The following is an 18,650-nucleotide window of genomic DNA, read 5'->3' as shown; positions in this document are numbered from 1 at the left end:
TCAGATCACCAAGCAGGCGGGGCAAGCACCTTTAGCCCCCGAGCCACCTTACTGGTCCTGTGTTGATCAATAGTGTGGGCTGAGTGCAGGCTGGATTTAGGTGAAGGGGAGACCAGAAGGCTCCTGGGAATCCTACTTCCACCTGCCCATCCCAGAGTCGCACATCTGAGAAGCACTCTTAGGCTGTCAGCTTCAGGCCCAGGACAGCTCAGTCACTGACCTATTGTCCCAGGAGCCACTGTTGAGTTCAAGGAGCAACAGCTCTTAACTGCCTGAGCTGCCTAGTTACTGGGCCGAATGACCACCAGACAAATACACAGGCAAATCCTGACACTGCTAAGCCTTATGCTGAGGAAGGCAAGCTGCACAGAGCACGCCAAGGGAGGCTCCTGAGGAGGCTCCTCACCACACAGGCTGCCAATTCTTCCCAGGGAGAGTGAGTATTCAAGGCTGAAAAGCAGGTGGTGCAAAGGCCCTGAGGTAGAAAAAAAGCAAAGCAGGAGGGAGGTCTGTCTCACATGTGGAGACCAGTGGTCAACACCGGCTATCTTCCTCAATAGCGCTCCCTTTATTTTTTGAGACAGGGTCTCAAGTTTGCGGATTTGGCTGAGTTGGCTGGCCAACACACTGCCTGCTTCTGCCTATGCCTTTCCAGCGTTGAGAGCTCAGGCTTTTAAAATGGGCACAGGGACTAGAACTCAAGTTTTCATGCTTGTATGCCAAGCTCTTTTACCAGACTGACTCACATCCCTAATCCGTTGAGGGTTTTTTTGTTTTTAATAATTCTTTTCTTTTATTGTGTGTATGGTCTTTTGTGTTTGTTTGTTTGTTTGTTTGTTTGTTTTGCCTGCATCATGTCTGTGTAGCACTTATGTGCCTGATGCCCACAGAGACCAGAAGAGGGCATCAGAATACAGACAGTTGTGAGTCACCATGTGAGTGCTGGCAATCGAACCCTAGTCATTGAGTCCAAAGTCAGTGCTCTTAAACCACTGAGCCATCTCTATAGCCCCATCTGTTTCCTTTTTTTAAAAAAAGATTTATGTATGTATTTATTTATTATGTATACAGTGCTCTGCCTGCATGTACACCTGCAGGCCAGAAGAGGGCACAGATCACATTATAGATGGCTGTGACCCACAATGTAGTTGCTGCGAATTGAACTCAGGAACCCCTGAAGAACAGCCAGTGCTCTTAACCTCTGAGCCATCTCTCCAGCCCTGTTTCTATTTTTTAAAGACAAAGTCTTGCTATTTGTGGCCTAGCTTCAAGCGCATGACTTTCCTGCTCAGCATCTCAAGCACTTGTATTACAGGTGTTCTCTCGCAGGCCAGGCAAGCCGGACCAAGGTCACCTCATTCAACACCTGGTAAGGGGGACGGTCCTCTGAAAGACTTAAAGCAGAGAGTGATTCCTAACTCTCGGGCTGGTAAACAGCAGGTGTCTAATAAGTGCTCCTTCCATACACACCCACTCCTCAAAACTCCTTTCTGGCAGATGGGGGAGGGGATGGACAGGGGTCAGAGGCCTGAGGCCAGTGGCAACCACCATGTAAGGAACTAGCCTAGGGAGAAGACATGGTTCTTGAGCAGTAAAGCTTTGTCCTCTAGTGACGAGACATGAAGATGAAATTACACAGCAAAGGGGGTGGCAAAGAGTGTGTGGTGGGGAAGGCTATAAAACCCCCTCCGAAGTGATGCTACTTTGCTTCCCTTGGATCTTTTTTTTTTTTTTTAAAGCTTTTTGGAAAAGGCTGTAAATTTTTTTTACACCAACCTCGTAAAAATGACATCGGCACATTCTCAAATTAGAATCATTAAAATGAAAACCAGCGAAGCACAGGCAGACAGGCCCTGGCGGGTGGGAGACATCCCTGTACAGTCGGCCGCAGCGACCGCCGTATCAGGGCCCTCCCTGCCAACTCTGCAGACGGTTCCCTCTTCACAAGAGGCTGGCCTCAGCAGGTGCAGACCAGGGAGAGGACTTTGTCCTGGAAAGGCTTCTCCATCCTGCCCCTGTAGGTGCCAGCACAGGTGAGCTCCCAGTGACAGCCAAAGCCAGCTGTGGCTGGGGTCCCATTGTTTGAGGTGATGGTATCCAGCCACTGACAAGGAGGGAGTGCAGGGGTGGACGGGGTGGTGTACAGTCAGGCCCACCAGCTTCTTAGCTGTAGGATTCTCTACATGTGGGTCTAACATGCCACACTGCCTGAACCCACCTAGATCTACAGAGGGCTGGGTTTAGACTGACAGACCCTTCCCCAAGCCTCCCATTAGGGCATTTCAAAGCAACGCCAGCCCCTGCTGCAGGTTCTAGGGGAGTCCGATAGGTGACTGGGGACCTCCCCCTAAGCCCTTTGCCCTCAGGAGGAAGAGATCCCCCTAAATCCTCCTCCAGTCCCACAGTCCTTGGCAGAGAGGACTAATCCGTGACCATGAGGAGGAGGTGATGGCCCAGAAGCCAGAGTTGGGAAGCTCAGCATCCTCTCCAGGAGGAAAGCCAGGGGTCGTCCCCCATCCCCCTTCCCCCCATCCCCGCCTTGGGGCCCTTTCCTCTCTCCTAAAGGAGCTACCTCTTGGCAAATAGGGTGGCCTTTGGCTCAATAACTTGGGAAATGGAGAGCAGCCATGCCCCTCATGCCCTCCAGTCCTATCACTTCTCCGTCAGTCTTCCCCCATCTATTTTTGTGGCCGAGGTATGGTTCTGAAGCGCTCTCCCAACCCCCCGACCCCATCCCCCAACCTCCCCACCGCACCCCCCACTCCCCGGCAGTTTTGCTCTGTACACTCCAGCTCCTCTGGGGAGGGACTCTGTCTCCAAATGGACAAAGAGAAGTTAGTTACAGAGCTGAAGTGGTGGACTCCAGGGCACTGAGGCTGGAGTACTGAGGACATGGGCCCCTTGACCAGCAGGGAGCCTTCAGACGACTGTTGGCAGCCTGTGTGCAGTGGGGCGGGGCAGATCCCCTCTGGAAGCTCCCAGATCCTTCTAAGTAGCTTGGGCAGAAGAGGGCCAGATGGAGGAAAGGTTCTTTCCATTCTTCATCTCCCCTCCCCCAACTCCCTGACCTCCCCCACCCCCCAGTCTCTTTGGAGGGGGGGGTGAGTTAAAAGCCCATTACTGTGCTGAGCCCCCCAACTCTTTTGAATCTCCTCACAGGATGTGACCAGGGTGGGATTTGGCCCGGTTGCCATGGCAACTGCAGTGGGAGTTCCCAGACGCTAGGCAACCCTCTGGTGACCCTCTCTGACCTGTCACCCCTGCAACCCAAAGGACAATGGGAATGCTGGCGTTAGGGGCCCAGGACGCCTTTCAGCTCAGTGGCCAGAGGCTCTGCCTACCTCCACCCTGCCAGTTCAGCTCTACCCGGCTCCAAGTCCAGCTGTCTGCCAGCAAGCCAGACCAGTCCCTAAGTCCTTCCAAAACCAGGGGCGCACCTCCCACAGCCCAAGCCCAACGGGTGTTTGTAGGTCTCTACAGCAGTTTCAGCAGTAGAGGCAGAATGAGGTTCAAGTGTGCCTTCCTTGCCCAGGCTGACCTACAACTCAATGTGGTAGCAAATGACCTTGAACTTCTTCCATTCCTGTCTCCACTTTTCAAGTACTGGTACTACAGGCACGTGGCATCATGCCCAGTTTGTGCTGGGGAATCGAACCCAGGGCATGATGTATGTAGGGCAAGCGCTCCACCAACCGAGCTGCACCCCGTCCCTGCCCTAGTGTTTCTGCTAGCAAGTGGATCTGAAAGGTGCTCCCACACATCTTCACAGGACAGTCCCCACAGAGACTATGACAGTAGATGTGGGGAAAGCCCCTGGGGGGTGGAGGATGGACGGGCAATGGAGCTCGGTACTCCAGTGGCTGTGTTACTAATAAAGGCTCTGGAAACACTGAAATGGGGCAGCTAGCAAGAGACTCCGCGCAGCCAACTGGCCTGGCAGCTAAGCTGGGTCGCCCCCTCACCTCTGTCTAAACAAGGTCCCAGCCTGCTGTTGCATGGAAACAGGACACCAGCTCTCTTTCTGAAAGTGACGTGGCTAGCCTCTTCAGCACTGTTTGCTCCAGCCTCAAGTCCTGACTTCTGACTTGCCCTGTCTGGCTGTCACTCAGCTCATTACTCTAAAGGCCAGGCCTGTATTTCCAGACCTTGTTTACCCTCAGCAAAGAGACAGGGGCCCACAGACAAAGGGATCGGGGCTGGAAGACTCTAGAAGGGCAGGGTGACAGAATGTCAAACCTGTCTCTAAGCAGGCACCAGAGTGACCACTTAGGCCAGTGGGCAGAGTCCTCCTTCCCTCTGCCCCCCCCCTTTTTTTAAACACATGGATTCATGTAGATTAGCCTCCAACTCTATGTACCTGAGGATGACCTTGAATTTCTCAGCATCCTGCCTCCGCCTCCTAAGTACTGTCATGTACCACAGTGCTCAAAGGGTATGCTTGTACACCTCTGTGTGTGTATTCACATGTGTGTGCCAGTCTGCTCACCTGTGCAGGTGCAGGTGTAGAGGTCAGCAGTTGGCCCTGGGATGTCTTCCTCAATCGCTTTGCCACCTTACGTTTTGAAATTTGATCTATCTGTTCTTCAAGTGTCTCTCACTGAGCCTGGGGCTTATAGTTTCTTTCTTTTTTTTTTTTTTTTAGATTTATTTATTTTGTATACAGTGTTCTGTCTGCACACCAGAAGAGGAAACCATATGGTTTCTGGGAATTGAACTCAGGACCTTTGGAAGAGCAGAAAGGACTCTTAACCTCTGAGCCATCTCTCCAGCCCCTATAGTTTCAACTACACTAAATGGCCAACCAGATCCTCTGTCTCCCCCTCACCCCAACACACTGCACTGGGATCACAGGTTTGCCCTCCCACACCCAACTTTATGTGGGTGCTAGGGGTCCAAACTCAGGTCCCCGCACTTGCACACAAGCAGTCTTTCCACTCAGCTGTCACCAGAGTCTCAGGAGTGCTGATGTTTGGATTAAGTCTCATCAACTAGCCCAGACTGTTCTTAAAGTTGAGATCCTCCTGCCTCAGCTTCCTGAGTGCTGGGATTATAGGCATGTGCTCCTATACTTGGCTTTAAGTTTGCTTTTGTTTTCTGCATTCTTATTAATTTTTTTACTATTAGAGTGCATGGTATAAGTGTATTATTACTATTACTATTATTATTACTATTATTATTATTATTATTATTATTATTATTATTATTATATGTCATGCTTTTCTTCTTCTTCAACCTTTAGGTTCCGTGAGTATTTCTACCCAACGGTCCATCATCTCGTGGGTCTTGCCTTTTTTTTTCCCCCCTCCTTCTGGTTTTAAGAGACCTTTATAGTCAGGCAAGAAGCATTATCACTCATCAGGTACCGACACATGTATTTAGCACCTACTGTGTGTGAGCAGTTCTTCCTTCTCTATCACCGTGGGCCTGCAGTGGGACCGACAAGAGAGAAGGCCGATCCTGACAGTGGCACCCGGAAGCTGTCAGGGCTGCCTCCTCTCTGAGGGGGGAATGACATTGCCCCCTCCCCAGGGAGGGTAAGGCTTAGTGACATTTAATGGCACAGTGAATCCAAATGCTGTCTCCCGCAGACTTCCTGCTTGTGGCTGAAAGGCGGGTGGAGCCAACAGATCAACTTCTCTTTCTCCATTTTGCTTAGCCCACCAGTAATAACATCTGGTTTTGGAGGACCAAGAATTGCTGGGTGTTCTCCCCCAAAGCCTCAATTCATCTGTTGGAAGTGGAAGAAGGACCCACAGACTAAGTTTCCCTTTAATTGAAAATTTCATAATCTTAATTTTGCAGGTTATTTTCACAGTTTGGAGCCAATGAAACCTTTTTTTTTTTTTTAAGTCTCACATATTTTCCTTGGGTCTGGGCACTTTGCCCACCGTGAGTCCAAATGGATAAACCGGCCCTCTGCCTGCCTCCAAATCTACATCCCACTTTATTTGTGAAGCTGATACAGGATTTTCCAGGACTTTGGGACGGTCCTGAAAACAAACAGGAACAACTGGACCGTGGAATTGAGGTGGTAAGTCATAGCCCATGTACAGGGCGGAGCCCAGAAACTTGATCAGAACAGGCAATTCTGTATATCCCACCCAAACATCGCCCCAGCTACCCAGAGGCTTGTGTTCATGCCTCATGACAAGCTTTCTATTTTGCTTTTGAAAATTAGGGTTTATTTATTACTTTGTGGGTACACATGTGTGTACAGGAGCCACAGGGCATATGTGGCGGTCAGGAGACAACTTGTTGGAGTCCGTTCTTTTATTCCACCTTTGAAGTCCTGGGGTTCGAACTCAAGCTGCCAGGTTTGATGGCAAGCCCCTGAGCCATTTTGCTGGCCCCAGGCTTTTTTGTTTGTTTGTTTTTGTTTTATATTAAAGTTTCAAGTTTAGGCAGCTTCTCCAACGTCCTGCCACATTTGAAAATTTGCATCTCCTTGCAAAGAGATCCAGTAGGGTCCAAAGCAGCCATACAAAACATGTGGCCTAGGAGATATATATATCTCTTAAGGTTTATTTTTAATTATGTATATTTTCGATTATGAGTGCAGTTGCCTACAGAGACCAGAAGAGGGCATCAAATCCCGAGTTTGGGGTTGCAGATGGTTGACCTGCCAATGTGGGTGCTGTGAATCAATCCTAAATCCTCTGCAAGAGCAACAAGTGTTCCTAACGGCTGGGTCACCTTTCCAGCCCATGTGGCATATGGACACTACCCAAACATGTGTGAACATGAACACACACACACACACATACACACACACAGACACACACGCACGCATGCAAACACGCACGCAAAATGTAATATAAGAAATAAGCTGCCAGGTGTGATGGCGCACTCCTTTGATCTCAGCAGAAGCAGGTAGGTGGATCTCTGTTGAGTTCCAGGCCAGCCTGGTCTACATTAGCAAGTTCCAGACCAGCCATTGCTACACAGTAAGATCTTGTCTCAAAACAAAACCAACAAACCAACAAAACCCACAGAGATGGAGAGTGTTTTAGGAAGGCACCCTAGAACCATCTCTGACCTCTATACACAAGATCACACATATGCAAACTCACAGAGAAACTTTAAGTTCTTTACTTGTGCATGCCTACTTGAACAAGTGTGTGGGACTGTCACACCCGACTGCTTCTGGGCCTAACAACTCAGGATTTTAGTGGCCAGGGTTATAAGGCTGATACAGCACTGGCTAAGACTCGGGAACCTTTTGTCCCTCTTTGAAGCACACTGACCCCCCTTGAAGCACCAGTGAGTGCAACCCTACAGCCTTGGGTGGTGTGGTGTAGGAGGAGCCTAGTGGCAGCAGTGTCTGGAGGAGGCATGGAGGCCTGGGGCACATGCAGGGTTCTCTTGTTCTACTTTTCTAGGCCACCAGCAAATGGTTTAAGAGGCAAAGTCAAAGGAAGACTCCCAAGATCAGGGCTGGCTGGGCTGGCTCTTCTGTACCCGTTGATCATGGTCCCCTCCACCCCACCCACTGGGTGGAGCTGGGACATAGGGAGTCCAGCCCTTATATAACCTATGTCCTCCACTCAGTGTCCCCGGATCTTCAGAGGCCAGTCTTGAACTCTTGAAGCCCTGTACTTCAGGGTGGAGATTATAAGCATAAAAGAGAAAACCCACAGGTTCCTGGTGTGAGCCTTTAAAACATAAGCCTGGGCTGCAGAGATGGCTCAGCTGTTAAGAGTATTTGCTGTTCAGCCTGGAGGTGGTGGCGTACGCCATTAATCCCAGCACTTGGGAGACAGAGGTAGACGGATCACTGTGAGTTCGAGGCCAGCCTGGTCTACAAAGTGAGTCCAGGACAGCCAGGACTACACAGAGAAACCCTGTCTCAAAAACAAAACAAACAAAAACAAAGAAAAAAAGAATATTTGCTGTTCATCCAGAGCACCTGAGTTCAACTCCCAGTACCCGTATCAGGTGGCTCATAACAGTCTATGTAACTCCAGCTCCTCTGTACCTGACACTTGGGAGCCTCTGCAGGCGCCTGAACGCATAAACACATACTGTATGCAGAATGCAGACATGCACATAATTAAAAATATACAAACAAATCTTAATTAATAATAACACTAATAACAACAGTAATAATAATAATAATAATAATAATAATAATAATAATAATAATAATAATAATAATAAAAATGTGTATATGTTTGTGACTGCTTTTCCCTCCTCTTCCTGGGCCTCTTTCCAGAAGCTTTGGCCATTGGTACCTATAAGTTTAACCTCTTCATAGCCCAGATCAGCAAACCTCGGCAGCCTTGGGATGACGGATGGTTCACAGTACAAAATAAAGACACTCCTGTGTGTACAGCACCCCACCCCAGCCAGCCCTGTGGATATAGCTAGCTTCCAGGACACGTGCCTGTTAAGAGCCAAGACACCCAGCCACTCAAAACAGACTTTCAAAGCCTGCTGCCCAGGCGGCTTTCGGTCCTTATGGCTTTGCTGGGACTATTTCAAACTCCATAAACTTGGGCCCCCAGGAACCACTTAGAGCTAGCTCCTCAGGCTCAGACTAGCCACCAGAACAGGAGGTACACAGAAGTCCCTGCAGGCTGGCTCTTCTCACAGATCTAAAAGCCAGGTTGCTAGGCAGAGAAACAGTGATACCGGTGACCCAGAGGGGGTGGGATAAAGGCCTGGGGAAGTCAGCCTGCTCCTACCTGTTGCTGTTGGAAGTGCAGAAGCTCCGCGGGACTCATCTCGCCATTGCTGTCAGCTCCGCTGGCGGCGGCGTCCCTGCCTGAGCCGTCCCTACCCGCAGCCACCGGGGCCGTGCCTGCGGTCCCAGCCCCGCCGCCGCCATCAGCCTGCCCAGAGAGGCTGCCCACGCCGTTCTGACCAGACGGAGCCGACCTGATTGTCTCCGATGCAGATTCCACCATCATGTCGCTCTATAGGGACCTGGAGAAGAGACATGGGGGAGGGGCTGAGGCTCAAGGACAGATGGGCAGGGCAGGTTCTACCTGGGACTGCAACTGAAAGCTGCTCCCATCCACCCGCCTCATCCACCCACTCTTCGTTCTGGGGTGTCTCTTCCTTAACTTCCCAGAAGCCCCTCAGGCGACCCTCTCAGTGTCGCCTCTTCCTTAGGGTCGTGGGTAAGGGGCAGCGAGCATATCGAAGCAGAGGCGACCTACTCTGCAAGCTCCCATTTCGTCCTTCCAGTAAACTAGATGGGGGGAGGGTAGGAGATGAGCCCCTGCCTCTCCCCCGGGGTCCTAAACCTGTTTTGTTTTTTTCCTTATAGCTGGGACCTACCACATCTCTTTCCCTTCCACCAGTAATAGCCTTTGCCTTTGTTCCCATAAAGATATGGAGTTGCCTCCGGGCAGGAGCTGCTTTTCCCCAGGACACAGAAGGCCCTAATCAACACAGGAAACTAGCCGCCCTGAGTCCTAGCCCTCATCTACAGAAGGCATCCTGGGCCCCCTACCAAGTCGTCAGCCAGGCTATTTTGCTTTTTTTATTACTACCCACAACCCAGGAGACCTTCCTCACCAAAGCAGTGAGATATGTATTCAAGACCCATTTCACTGATGGGAAAACAGAGGCAAGGAGTATAGGCTTAGGTAAAGTAAAGGCTTAGCATGTTGGATTTCACAGGTCCAAGCCCTAGCAAGCCCCATCCCGAAAATAGGGCAGTTAATACACTCAAGGACAGAGTGTGTTTGGCAGGTGGTACTTTGGCTTCCTGCCCCCACCCTGACCCCACACAAACACTAAGTAAATGGGGGTGCAGGGAGTGTGTGAGTTAAGTAAGAAAGAAAAAACCTGTCACGCTTAAATTTTCAGTTTGGGAGGGCTATATGATAGGAGGAGTTGCAGGCCAGCCTGAACTCCAGGAGAACCTGACTCAAAATCACAGGGCTGGAAAGATGGCTCCGAGGTTAACAGCACTTGCTGTCAGTTCCCAGCACCCACACAGGAATGCTAACAACTGCCTGTAATTCCGCCGTCAAGAGATCTGACACCCCCTTCTGACCTCCTCGGACACCCGCATAAGCGTGTGTCTGTATGCACGTGCACACACACACACACACACACACACACACACACACACACACACACACAATCTGAGGGGGGAAAAACTGACAACAAATGAACAATTAATTAAAAGTCAGATGCTTTGCCAGGTGGTGGTGGCGCACACCTCTAATTCCAGCACTTGGGATTTCTGTGAGTTTGAGGCCAGCCTGGTCTACAAAGAGAGTTCCAGGACAGCCAAGGCTTTTGTTACACAGAGAAACCCTGTCTTGAAAAAACCAAGAGTAAGGTGTCTTATTCAAAGAACAAGGGACAAGGCCTGAATCGCTCCTCCTTAAACATGGGTCCCCTGTAAATTCTCCAGAGAAAGGCTGCATCTGGATCAGTGAAGAGCAGGGAGAGAGAGGAGTGGCTGAGTTCCGTTCCTTTTTTTTTTTTTTTTTTTTGGTTTTTCGAAACAGGGTTTCTCTGTGTAACAGTCCTGGTTGTCCTTGACTCACTTTTGTAGACCAGGCTGGCCTCGAACTCACAGCGAGCCTGCCTCTGCCTCCCGAGTGCTGGGATTAAAGGCTTGCGCCACCACACCAGGCCTGAGTTCCCTTCCCTTAGTTGTAGAAGCCCAACCTCCCACTGGCTTGACATGAGGCCCTCAGGAGGGGACATTTAGTACAAAAAAAAAAAGCTATTCTGAAGCTAGGAGGGCTGGTGTACGCCTTTGACCCCGGGGTACACGTCTACAATCCTGGGACTCTGAGGCAGAGAGATCACAAGTTCATGACTAGCCTGAGCTCCACAGTAAGTCCCTGCCTCAGCCCTGCCCCTCAGCATTCAGTAGGGGACACACACACACACACACACACACACACACACACACACAGCTCTTTTCAAATTCTAGATTCTATTACCTCATGAATATCCAATCACCCTAAAGAGAACAGTTGGTACCCACCATGGATTGTTGTTTAAAGTATGTCGCATACCCCCTAGACCTCAGTTTCCTTGTCTGTCAAAGTAGCCCCCACCTCTTAGAGTTCCTTCAAGACAAGGGACCTGTCTAAGGAAGCCCTGACAGCCCTTCTCCATCTAACTGCGAGGGCAGCGGTGAGGAGTGGTTAAAAACCTGCCTGACGTCACACAGGGATCAAGCCCGTGGAGTATCCAGCAGGGAGTGGAGAAACCAGCCAGGTCCCACGTGACTCTCTCGGCCAATAGGATGAGGCCCTCCAGGTAACAGATTAGGGAAACAGGAAGAAGTGGCTAAATTGCTCCTCTCCCTAAGGTGGAGGCTCCCAGTAGCATCTCTCTCCCTCCCCCAACATCTAAGCATTGCCCTCTCTCCCCTGGACTACTTGTTCAGCCTTTATCCCCGCTGGAAGCCGAGCAGGAGGAGTGACAGGGTATTGGGGTGCAGAGGGGCCACAACACCACTCTGGAGGCTTTCTCTGTGTTTGACTCTGGGTTGTCTCCTGTAAGGTTGGGGAAAGGGATCCTAAGTGTCCAGGTACTGCTGAAGTGGCCTCAGTCCCACTGTGTCCTCTCTCATCAGTGGCTCCCACCCGCAAGCTTTGAGAGGGGCTAGGGCAGGGGTAAGGTGTGGGGGCGACGGTTTGGAAGAGATTAAGCACTCAGTTCCAAGCCTTTAATGGCCATGTCAGCCCCAGGGCTAGTGGCTGCCAAATGATGGATGGGGTGGGCTCTGGCCTCCACCCACCGCGGCACAGGGCTTTAGCCCTCTCCCCTGAAACCACCCACCCTGCAAACTACGGGGAGCAACTTCCCCCACTCGGGCCTGGGTCTCAGCTGGGGGTGAGGGAATAGGAAGACGGCAGGGGCGCGCAGGAGCACACGGCCCACTCAGCTCTCCCTCTCCTCCAATTCCAGCCGTGCTAGGGTAGAGAGCAGCTGCCGGCTCAGAATCCCAGACTTAGCTGCTCTGAGATCTGAGAACTCCTGGGCCCCAGGGGACAAAGCCGAGCGCCTCAGGGGTGTAAGCACGCGCAAGAGAAAGCAAAGAGAATCTGGCAGCTACTTCACCACCACCCCCACCCCCCCGGGAGGGGAAAAGTGGTCCTCTTCCAACATTCACAGGAGCACAGCAAAGTTGTGGCTCTGACAGCAAGTTTGGAACAAGGAGAATGTAATGAAGGACGGTGCCAATAGAGGTGTCCCTTCCTGTCCCATCTCTTTGGGGTGGGGGGGCTGGGAGCGGGGCTATAGCAAAAACCAAGTGAACTACATAATTGAGGCCATGTGCTTTGTAATAGTAGCCATTCAAGGGCCGATCACTCACATTGAACAGGGTGAAGCAAACCTCTCATTTGCATGCTTGAGATTATATGCATTTGAAAAGTCATTTCTGCAGGGCCATTCCCTGGTGCAGCACTCTGCCCTCTCCTGGCGCCTTTGCCCACTGATACACACCCATACGCCTTCTTCCAGGCTCCCGCCCACCACCACCACCAGCCCCTCAAACTTCCAGGCCCTCTGGGAAGCCTCACCTCTGCCCTGGGAAACCTGCCCTCTAAGGCTAGGCTTGCCAACAGCCTCAGGACTACTACCCACCTCTCTGCAGGGTGCTGTAATGAAGATGGGGTGTTCCCTGTACTGTGGGTGAGCAGGCGCTGAGAGCCTGGGTGGGATGGGGGTGTTGTGGGAGTACATTTTGCTGTCAGTGCCTGGTAACCGAGAGGGAGTGGTGGGCCTTATGACCCTGGCCAGGAGAGAAGGCAGCCTATGTTGGGTCACAAGTCAGCCGAAAGCTAGCGTTTGCCTTCTCTCCAGGAGAAAGGAGTTTGTTTCAGGAGTTCATATGGGGCGGCGGGGGAGGGGTTGCGGCAAAACTCCCTAGGGTAGTTGGTGGACATGAAGCCACAGTCTTTGGGTGTTTCTGGGAGTCACCAGGAGGCCACTAGAGTCACAGCTGTAGTCCTTTATCCCAAAAGCTCCATTCAACATGCACCCCAGTTGGCTGCTCTGGGCACCCCTTCATTCTTACACTGGACTCTTACTGACTTCATCGTATAGGCCTGTCACCCCTTTCCACAGCAATGTATAACTCAACATTACAGCAGCAGGGAAGGACACACATAGCTGTGATCAGACCACTTAGTTCCAGATGTAGTGTGTTTCTGAAATGTCAGCACTCACAAGGGGTAGGCAGGAGGATCAGCAGTTCAAGGCCAACCTCAGCTGAACAGTGAGGGAGAAGCCAGCAGCCCTTGCTTTTCCCTCCCCTAGAGAGCCACCAAGGAGTGGACACCAAACATTTTCAAATTTTCCTAAGATTTGCGAACACTAGACTTCTCACTGGCACCTCAGCGTTCCCAGATGACTCTCTCACCACGCATCGTGGGTGGTGGAAGACCATTTACAGGGTGTGTAGAGGTGGATAGGGTGAGAGCCAGGATTTGGAGGGCTCTGATCCTACATGTGGGTAGATCCTAGTCCCCTACTCTCCAGATTTCCCTTGGCGAAGTCTGGGCACTAAGGAGCCATGGCCAACCCCGGGCTCCAGGAGGCGTCGTCTGAAGGAAGCTAGGTCAAAGCCACGGCCACCTCTTCCGGTACCGCTGTGGCCACCTGGGGGCTCCCACTTTCCCTGAGGCTTTTGCCTCTATGATGCACCCCAGCGGGACCAAGACAGCAACGCCTTTTCTAAGCCAGCCAGGGTCCGCCCCTGCCGGAAGTGACGAGTTGCACCTAGTTAGGGGCCAAAAGGGCACTTCGGGCCTGGGGTGCTTTGGGGAGGCAGAGAGGAAGACACCAGAGTCCCAGACGTGGACAAACCTTTTGTGCCTTTTCGCGGGCCCATATGGCGTGGGGAGTATTAATTACTGTCGCGTTTTAATTAAAAGTCGCTTAATCTGAGCGACTAACATTTGCCACGACACCCTGCGCCTCGCCGCGAACCCGCGCCGTCCGCTCTGCCAACTCATCAATTAATTTTTATTGACGTTTTCGTCCCCCAAACAGGCACAATACCAGGGTTTTCCAATTAACACCTCCGCGATCTCTAATTAGTGCAATTAACAGACTGATGGATGCCCGCAGTTTACCCGCGAGGGAGGGAAGGAGGGAGGAGACCGAGCAGCTTCAGCGCGCTCTCGGGGCGCGCGTCCGGGGGAGCAGCTGGTAAGAGGGGCAGATGGGGGCGTGGCCATAGGTCACCTGTACCCAGAGTCCTGGTGCCCCCCCCACCCGCCCAGAAGCAGAACGTGGTCCTGCTGAGAGCCTGACACTTAGGGGGGGTTAGAAAACTGGTGTCTAGCTGCAGCCCTGTCGGTCACACAAACTTGCTGAATGCCTAGAGGCGAGTATGTGAAAGTTGTCTGCTTAAAACTCCAAGGGAAGATGAGGGCGCTGACTGCAGTTGGGGGGTGGGGGTGGGAGCGAGCGATAAAATAGCTTAAAACACAATTTCAATAGAGAAGGAGCCCAGAGACGGACCAAAACCTTAGCGTGCTCGTATTGAGCTCTATCCGAGAGGCTAATTCTACTGGTCTGAATAGGGAGGTAATTTGTATTGCCTAAATGTCCCCAGTGCCACTGACCCGCTTGTCTGAGGCAGTAGAGCTCCGAGGAGCAGAGCAAACTTCAGTTAGAAGCTTTCCTGTGGCCCAAACAAGTTGATGGTGCACCAAGGCCAAGTATTCACTCAACAAGCACTTAGGGTCCAATTAAGCTAGAAATTGAGATCTAGCCACAAGAGCCTGAAGGGCAGTCCTTTCTCTCTCCCTCCACGGTTAGCCAGCTAGGAGTCTGTTGCACCAGCCATGATCCCTCATCCACTCATAGTTTGCGAAGCATTTAGGCAGCAACAGAGTACCGCGCTGGCTGTGAAGAGACTAGGCGTGAGCCTGCCGTAGCCGAGCTCGTATTCCCGTGAGGGGTGACAAATGGTAAAGACACATAAACCACATAAACAGCGCCTCTCGGAGGACATGGGCTCTATCTAATGTGAGTATAAGGAATAAATGGGACTCTAATTTTAAAAACTAGAATGCCTTTATTCTTGAGAATTTCATGTGTACAAACCACTGTGGCTTTTGATTATCTGAAAGCCCTCCACACACTCAGGGCTCTATCTTAAATGCAGAAGCCATTAAAGGGAAGGCCTCCTTTGCTGAACCTTAGCTATGGAGGATGAACCAGCTTGGCCAGGCACATTATTGCTTGCATACTCCAAAAACACAATGCAAAGGCCTTCAGTTACCAAAAGAGAGCCTCCTGGGCTCAGCTCTTTCTAGGACTAAAGGTCTTTGAAACGGTGGTGTTTCCTAGGCCACATGAATATGACACAGGCGACAGTATGGAGCCCACCTTATTTGTCTGTCCCTTTCTCTCTGACTAGCCTGCTAACCGATCTTCAGTAAGAAACAAGAAGCAAACAGCTGTTCAGAGCCATCAACCTCAGTCCCGCAGGCAGCGGAGTGTACCTCTCAAGTCAAGGACCCAGGAACCTCCTTTCTCAGTGAGTGCATCTCTAACCTACGGCTGGCTTACAGACAGCCAGGAGCAGAGAGGGGTCAGTCAGGACAGCAGCCACTTCAACCAGCCACTCATTAAGCCATCCTGGTGCTAACCGTTTCCTGGCACGACTCATGGCATGGAACAGTGAGGTCACCAGTCTGAACCTTAGCGTCCAGATCTCTAATATGGGGCCGATACCAATGAACTTTCCCTCCAAGGATGCTTCGGGATCAATAAGACATAGCGCATGAGGGACGGGGTCAGACAAGGGCAGTTCCTGGGGTGCCTGAAGGTCCTGCAGTCACTTAGACTTTCACCTGACCCCTTTCGTCCAGCAGCCATTGAGAAACGCTAAGGTAGAACCCACAGCTAGAAGGCCACTAAAGGCTGAGGGCCCAGCTCGGGTGGCATAGCATCTGTCCACCATGAGCAACGCCCTGAGTTTCACCTCAGGGAACAAATTACACTGTATCCTCCTGGGGACTATCCTGTCTGTGGGTCAGAGGCCACTGCCCAGATGTGGCTAAGCACCAAGCCAAAGATCCTCCATAAATGATGTGCAGCGCCTTAAGTGCCCCCAACTCCAGGGACCATTCAATGTCTCTCAGCCAAAACTTAAGCGCTACAGGGGTTTAATCCAAGTGGCAGGGCAAGGATGGCCCACTTTAAAGGTCTCCTCTCCTACACAGCCCTTGACTGTGAATCTGAGGCACTGTCCCAGGCTATCTTTTTAGGGAAGGTTCGCTCCTAAATTAAAAAAAAAAAAAAAAAAAAAAAAAGCTGGGCGTGGTGGCGCACGCCTTTAATCCCAGCACTGAGGAGGCAGAGGCAGGTGGATCTTTGTGAGTTTGAGGCCAGCCTGGTCTAGTAAGCAAGTCCAGGACAGCCAAGGCTAACACAGGGAGAGTCTGTCTCGAAAAACAAAAATTAAAAAAACCAAAAACAAAAAAAATTTAATTTTCTAATTCTAAAAGCAACAGACATCTTGGTAAAATATTTTGGAAGGGGAATGTATAGGTGAGTGTGGTAGTGCACACCCATAATCACAGTGCTTGGGAGGCTGAGGCAGGAGGATGACAGTTTTGGGCTAGCTTGAGCTATATAGTTATTAGATACTGTCTTAAAAAAAACAAGCACCCAGGTCTGGCTTCCTAAGCCTATAATCTGAGCACTTAGAAAGCAGAGGCAGGAGGATCACTAGGAATTTGGGGTTAGCCTGGTCTACATAACAAGTTCTATCTCTCATGCCCTTGGAGTTTATCCTGTTAACCCCCAGATTCTGAGGCCTAGACTGCTACCTATCTTATCTCGTGAACACAGGATAGATTCTATATATTTTGCTTGGAAGGAACAATCATTTCTTCTTCTTTTATGTCATCTTATTTGCTTTTTTTGAGACACAATTTTGCTAGGTAGACCAGGATGGCCTGGACCTCTGACGTTCCTCCTGGCCTCCTGAATGTTGGGACTTACAAAGCCACTGCCTCACTTTGGAATTACATACTTTTTGAGACAGGGTCTTGTAGTATCCCTACCGACCTCAGACTAGCAATTTTGCTGAGGTTTACCTTGAACTCTTGATTTCTCCTGGCTCTACCACCCAGGTGGTTCAGATTACAGGCATCTGCCGTCACTGTGTATCTTTAAAGCTCCTGATTTCATTGGTATCCATCGATTAGCACTGGTTTGACCTTTCATCCTGAAGGCTCACAAACCTTTCGGGTCATTTCCTTCTGCTCTTCACAGCGTCTCCTCGGAAACTGTATCAGCTCTACATAAGGACCCAACACTAAGCCCCTGCAGCACGCACAAGCCCTTGGAACAGAGAGAGAGGAGAGTGGACCTTGTCCTGCAGTTGATACTGGATGCGTGTGGTTGGGATCTTGGCAAACAGAGGTGACCAAAACACAGCCCTGGCTTTGGTGGAGTGAAAAAAGAATCCCAAGCAAACAAAAGTGCGTAAGGTTCTTCAGAGTGATGGAGGCTTAAAAATGCACGCAGATCCACACACTCCACTTTGCAAATTTTATGTTGGGCACTGAAAGGGAGAATGGCTGCCTGGAGGGGGGGGGGTGGTACTCTGGAAAGGCGTCCTGCAGGTGACTTCTGAGCTATGTCACAAGGCAGTAAGGCCCCCAAAGCACAATTTCTCGATGTATTTTATTCAGTCCTTCTGCATCGGTCTGCGTGTCTGGACCATGAATGGTACTGGTGACTGAGCCCAGGCCCTCAGAGATGCCAAACAAAGGCTTTTCTACTGAGCTATGACATCAACAGTTCAAAATGCTTTTTTATCTCCTCAAGTGTGAGACAGGGTTTCCCTAAGGTACCCGAGGCTAGCTTTGAACTCACTCTGTAATCAAGACAGGCCTTACATGTGAGACTGTCCTGCCTCAGCCCCCTGAGCCGCCTGTGATTGTGTCCCGCCAGTTTCTCAATCACAGCCAGTTCACTCGGGGCCCCTGACAGCCTCCACCACACCCTAACCCTCTTCTCTTTTCCACACTCATGTGGCTCACTTTGAAAGAGGAACCAGTTTTCCAAGATAACAAACGACTTGACAAGGTCGTCTGGCCCCAGACCTTTCCCAGCCTTCCACCCCAGTGGTGACAAATCCACAGACCTGAGACACTGAGGATGTCACACAATGCCTCCACCAGGCCCTGGCAAGGACGCCTCATTCAATGCTCTTCCCTATTACCATGACCAAAAGGAAGAATTAACAGAGAGGCAGAGACAGAGAGACTGAGAGAGAACCAAAGAGCCCACTCCATCTCATTAAGAAAGTAAACATAAGAGCCATCTAAGTGTCTAATTAAGCTTCTAATTAGTCCCTGCTTGTTACTAATGCAAATTAGATTACTCCGCTTAACTACAGCATGTCCACAACACCCTTGTTAATTGCGGCCTTTTGAAATTAAATTACTCCCTAATTAGCATATCAAAGCCATTGATTCGGAGCTGAGAAAGATGAGGGCAAGAGGAGCCTAATGCCAAGTTTGGTTAATCAGACACAGCTAATTAAATAGTGACGTCTTACGTGGGGGGCCTGCCGGTTCAGGGGTAGGGGCAACCCATTCAGGGCCCAAGTGACCATCTGGAGCCCGTCTGGAGTCTGGTTCTGGTGGTGCCCTTGGCGCTAGGGGGTTCCTGTAGGTCTGTTGCAGAACCAC

The 18,650-nt window shown here is 50.8% G+C and overlaps 1 protein-coding gene across 3 annotated transcripts in view; it reads right to left on the bottom strand.

Annotated features, from left to right (window-relative positions):
• The window catches only part of Foxp4 (forkhead box P4), a 55,217-nt gene that overhangs the window by 27,094 nt on the left and 9,473 nt on the right, over window positions 1-18,650 (bottom strand). For all 3 annotated transcript variants that reach the window (XM_051152829.1, XM_051152827.1, XM_051152828.1), the window contains exon 2: window positions 8,685-8,925. In XM_051152829.1, coding sequence (XP_051008786.1) covers window positions 8,685-8,909 — 225 coding nt within the window. In that variant the 5' untranslated portion in view covers window positions 8,910-8,925. The remainder of the gene's footprint in view (window positions 1-8,684; window positions 8,926-18,650) is intronic.

The sequence above is a fragment of the Acomys russatus genome, chromosome 11 (genome assembly GCF_903995435.1).
Source record: "Acomys russatus chromosome 11, mAcoRus1.1, whole genome shotgun sequence".
Lineage (NCBI taxonomy): Eukaryota > Metazoa > Chordata > Mammalia > Rodentia > Muridae > Acomys > Acomys russatus.
This window is presented reverse-complemented; position numbering and strand designations above follow the sequence as displayed.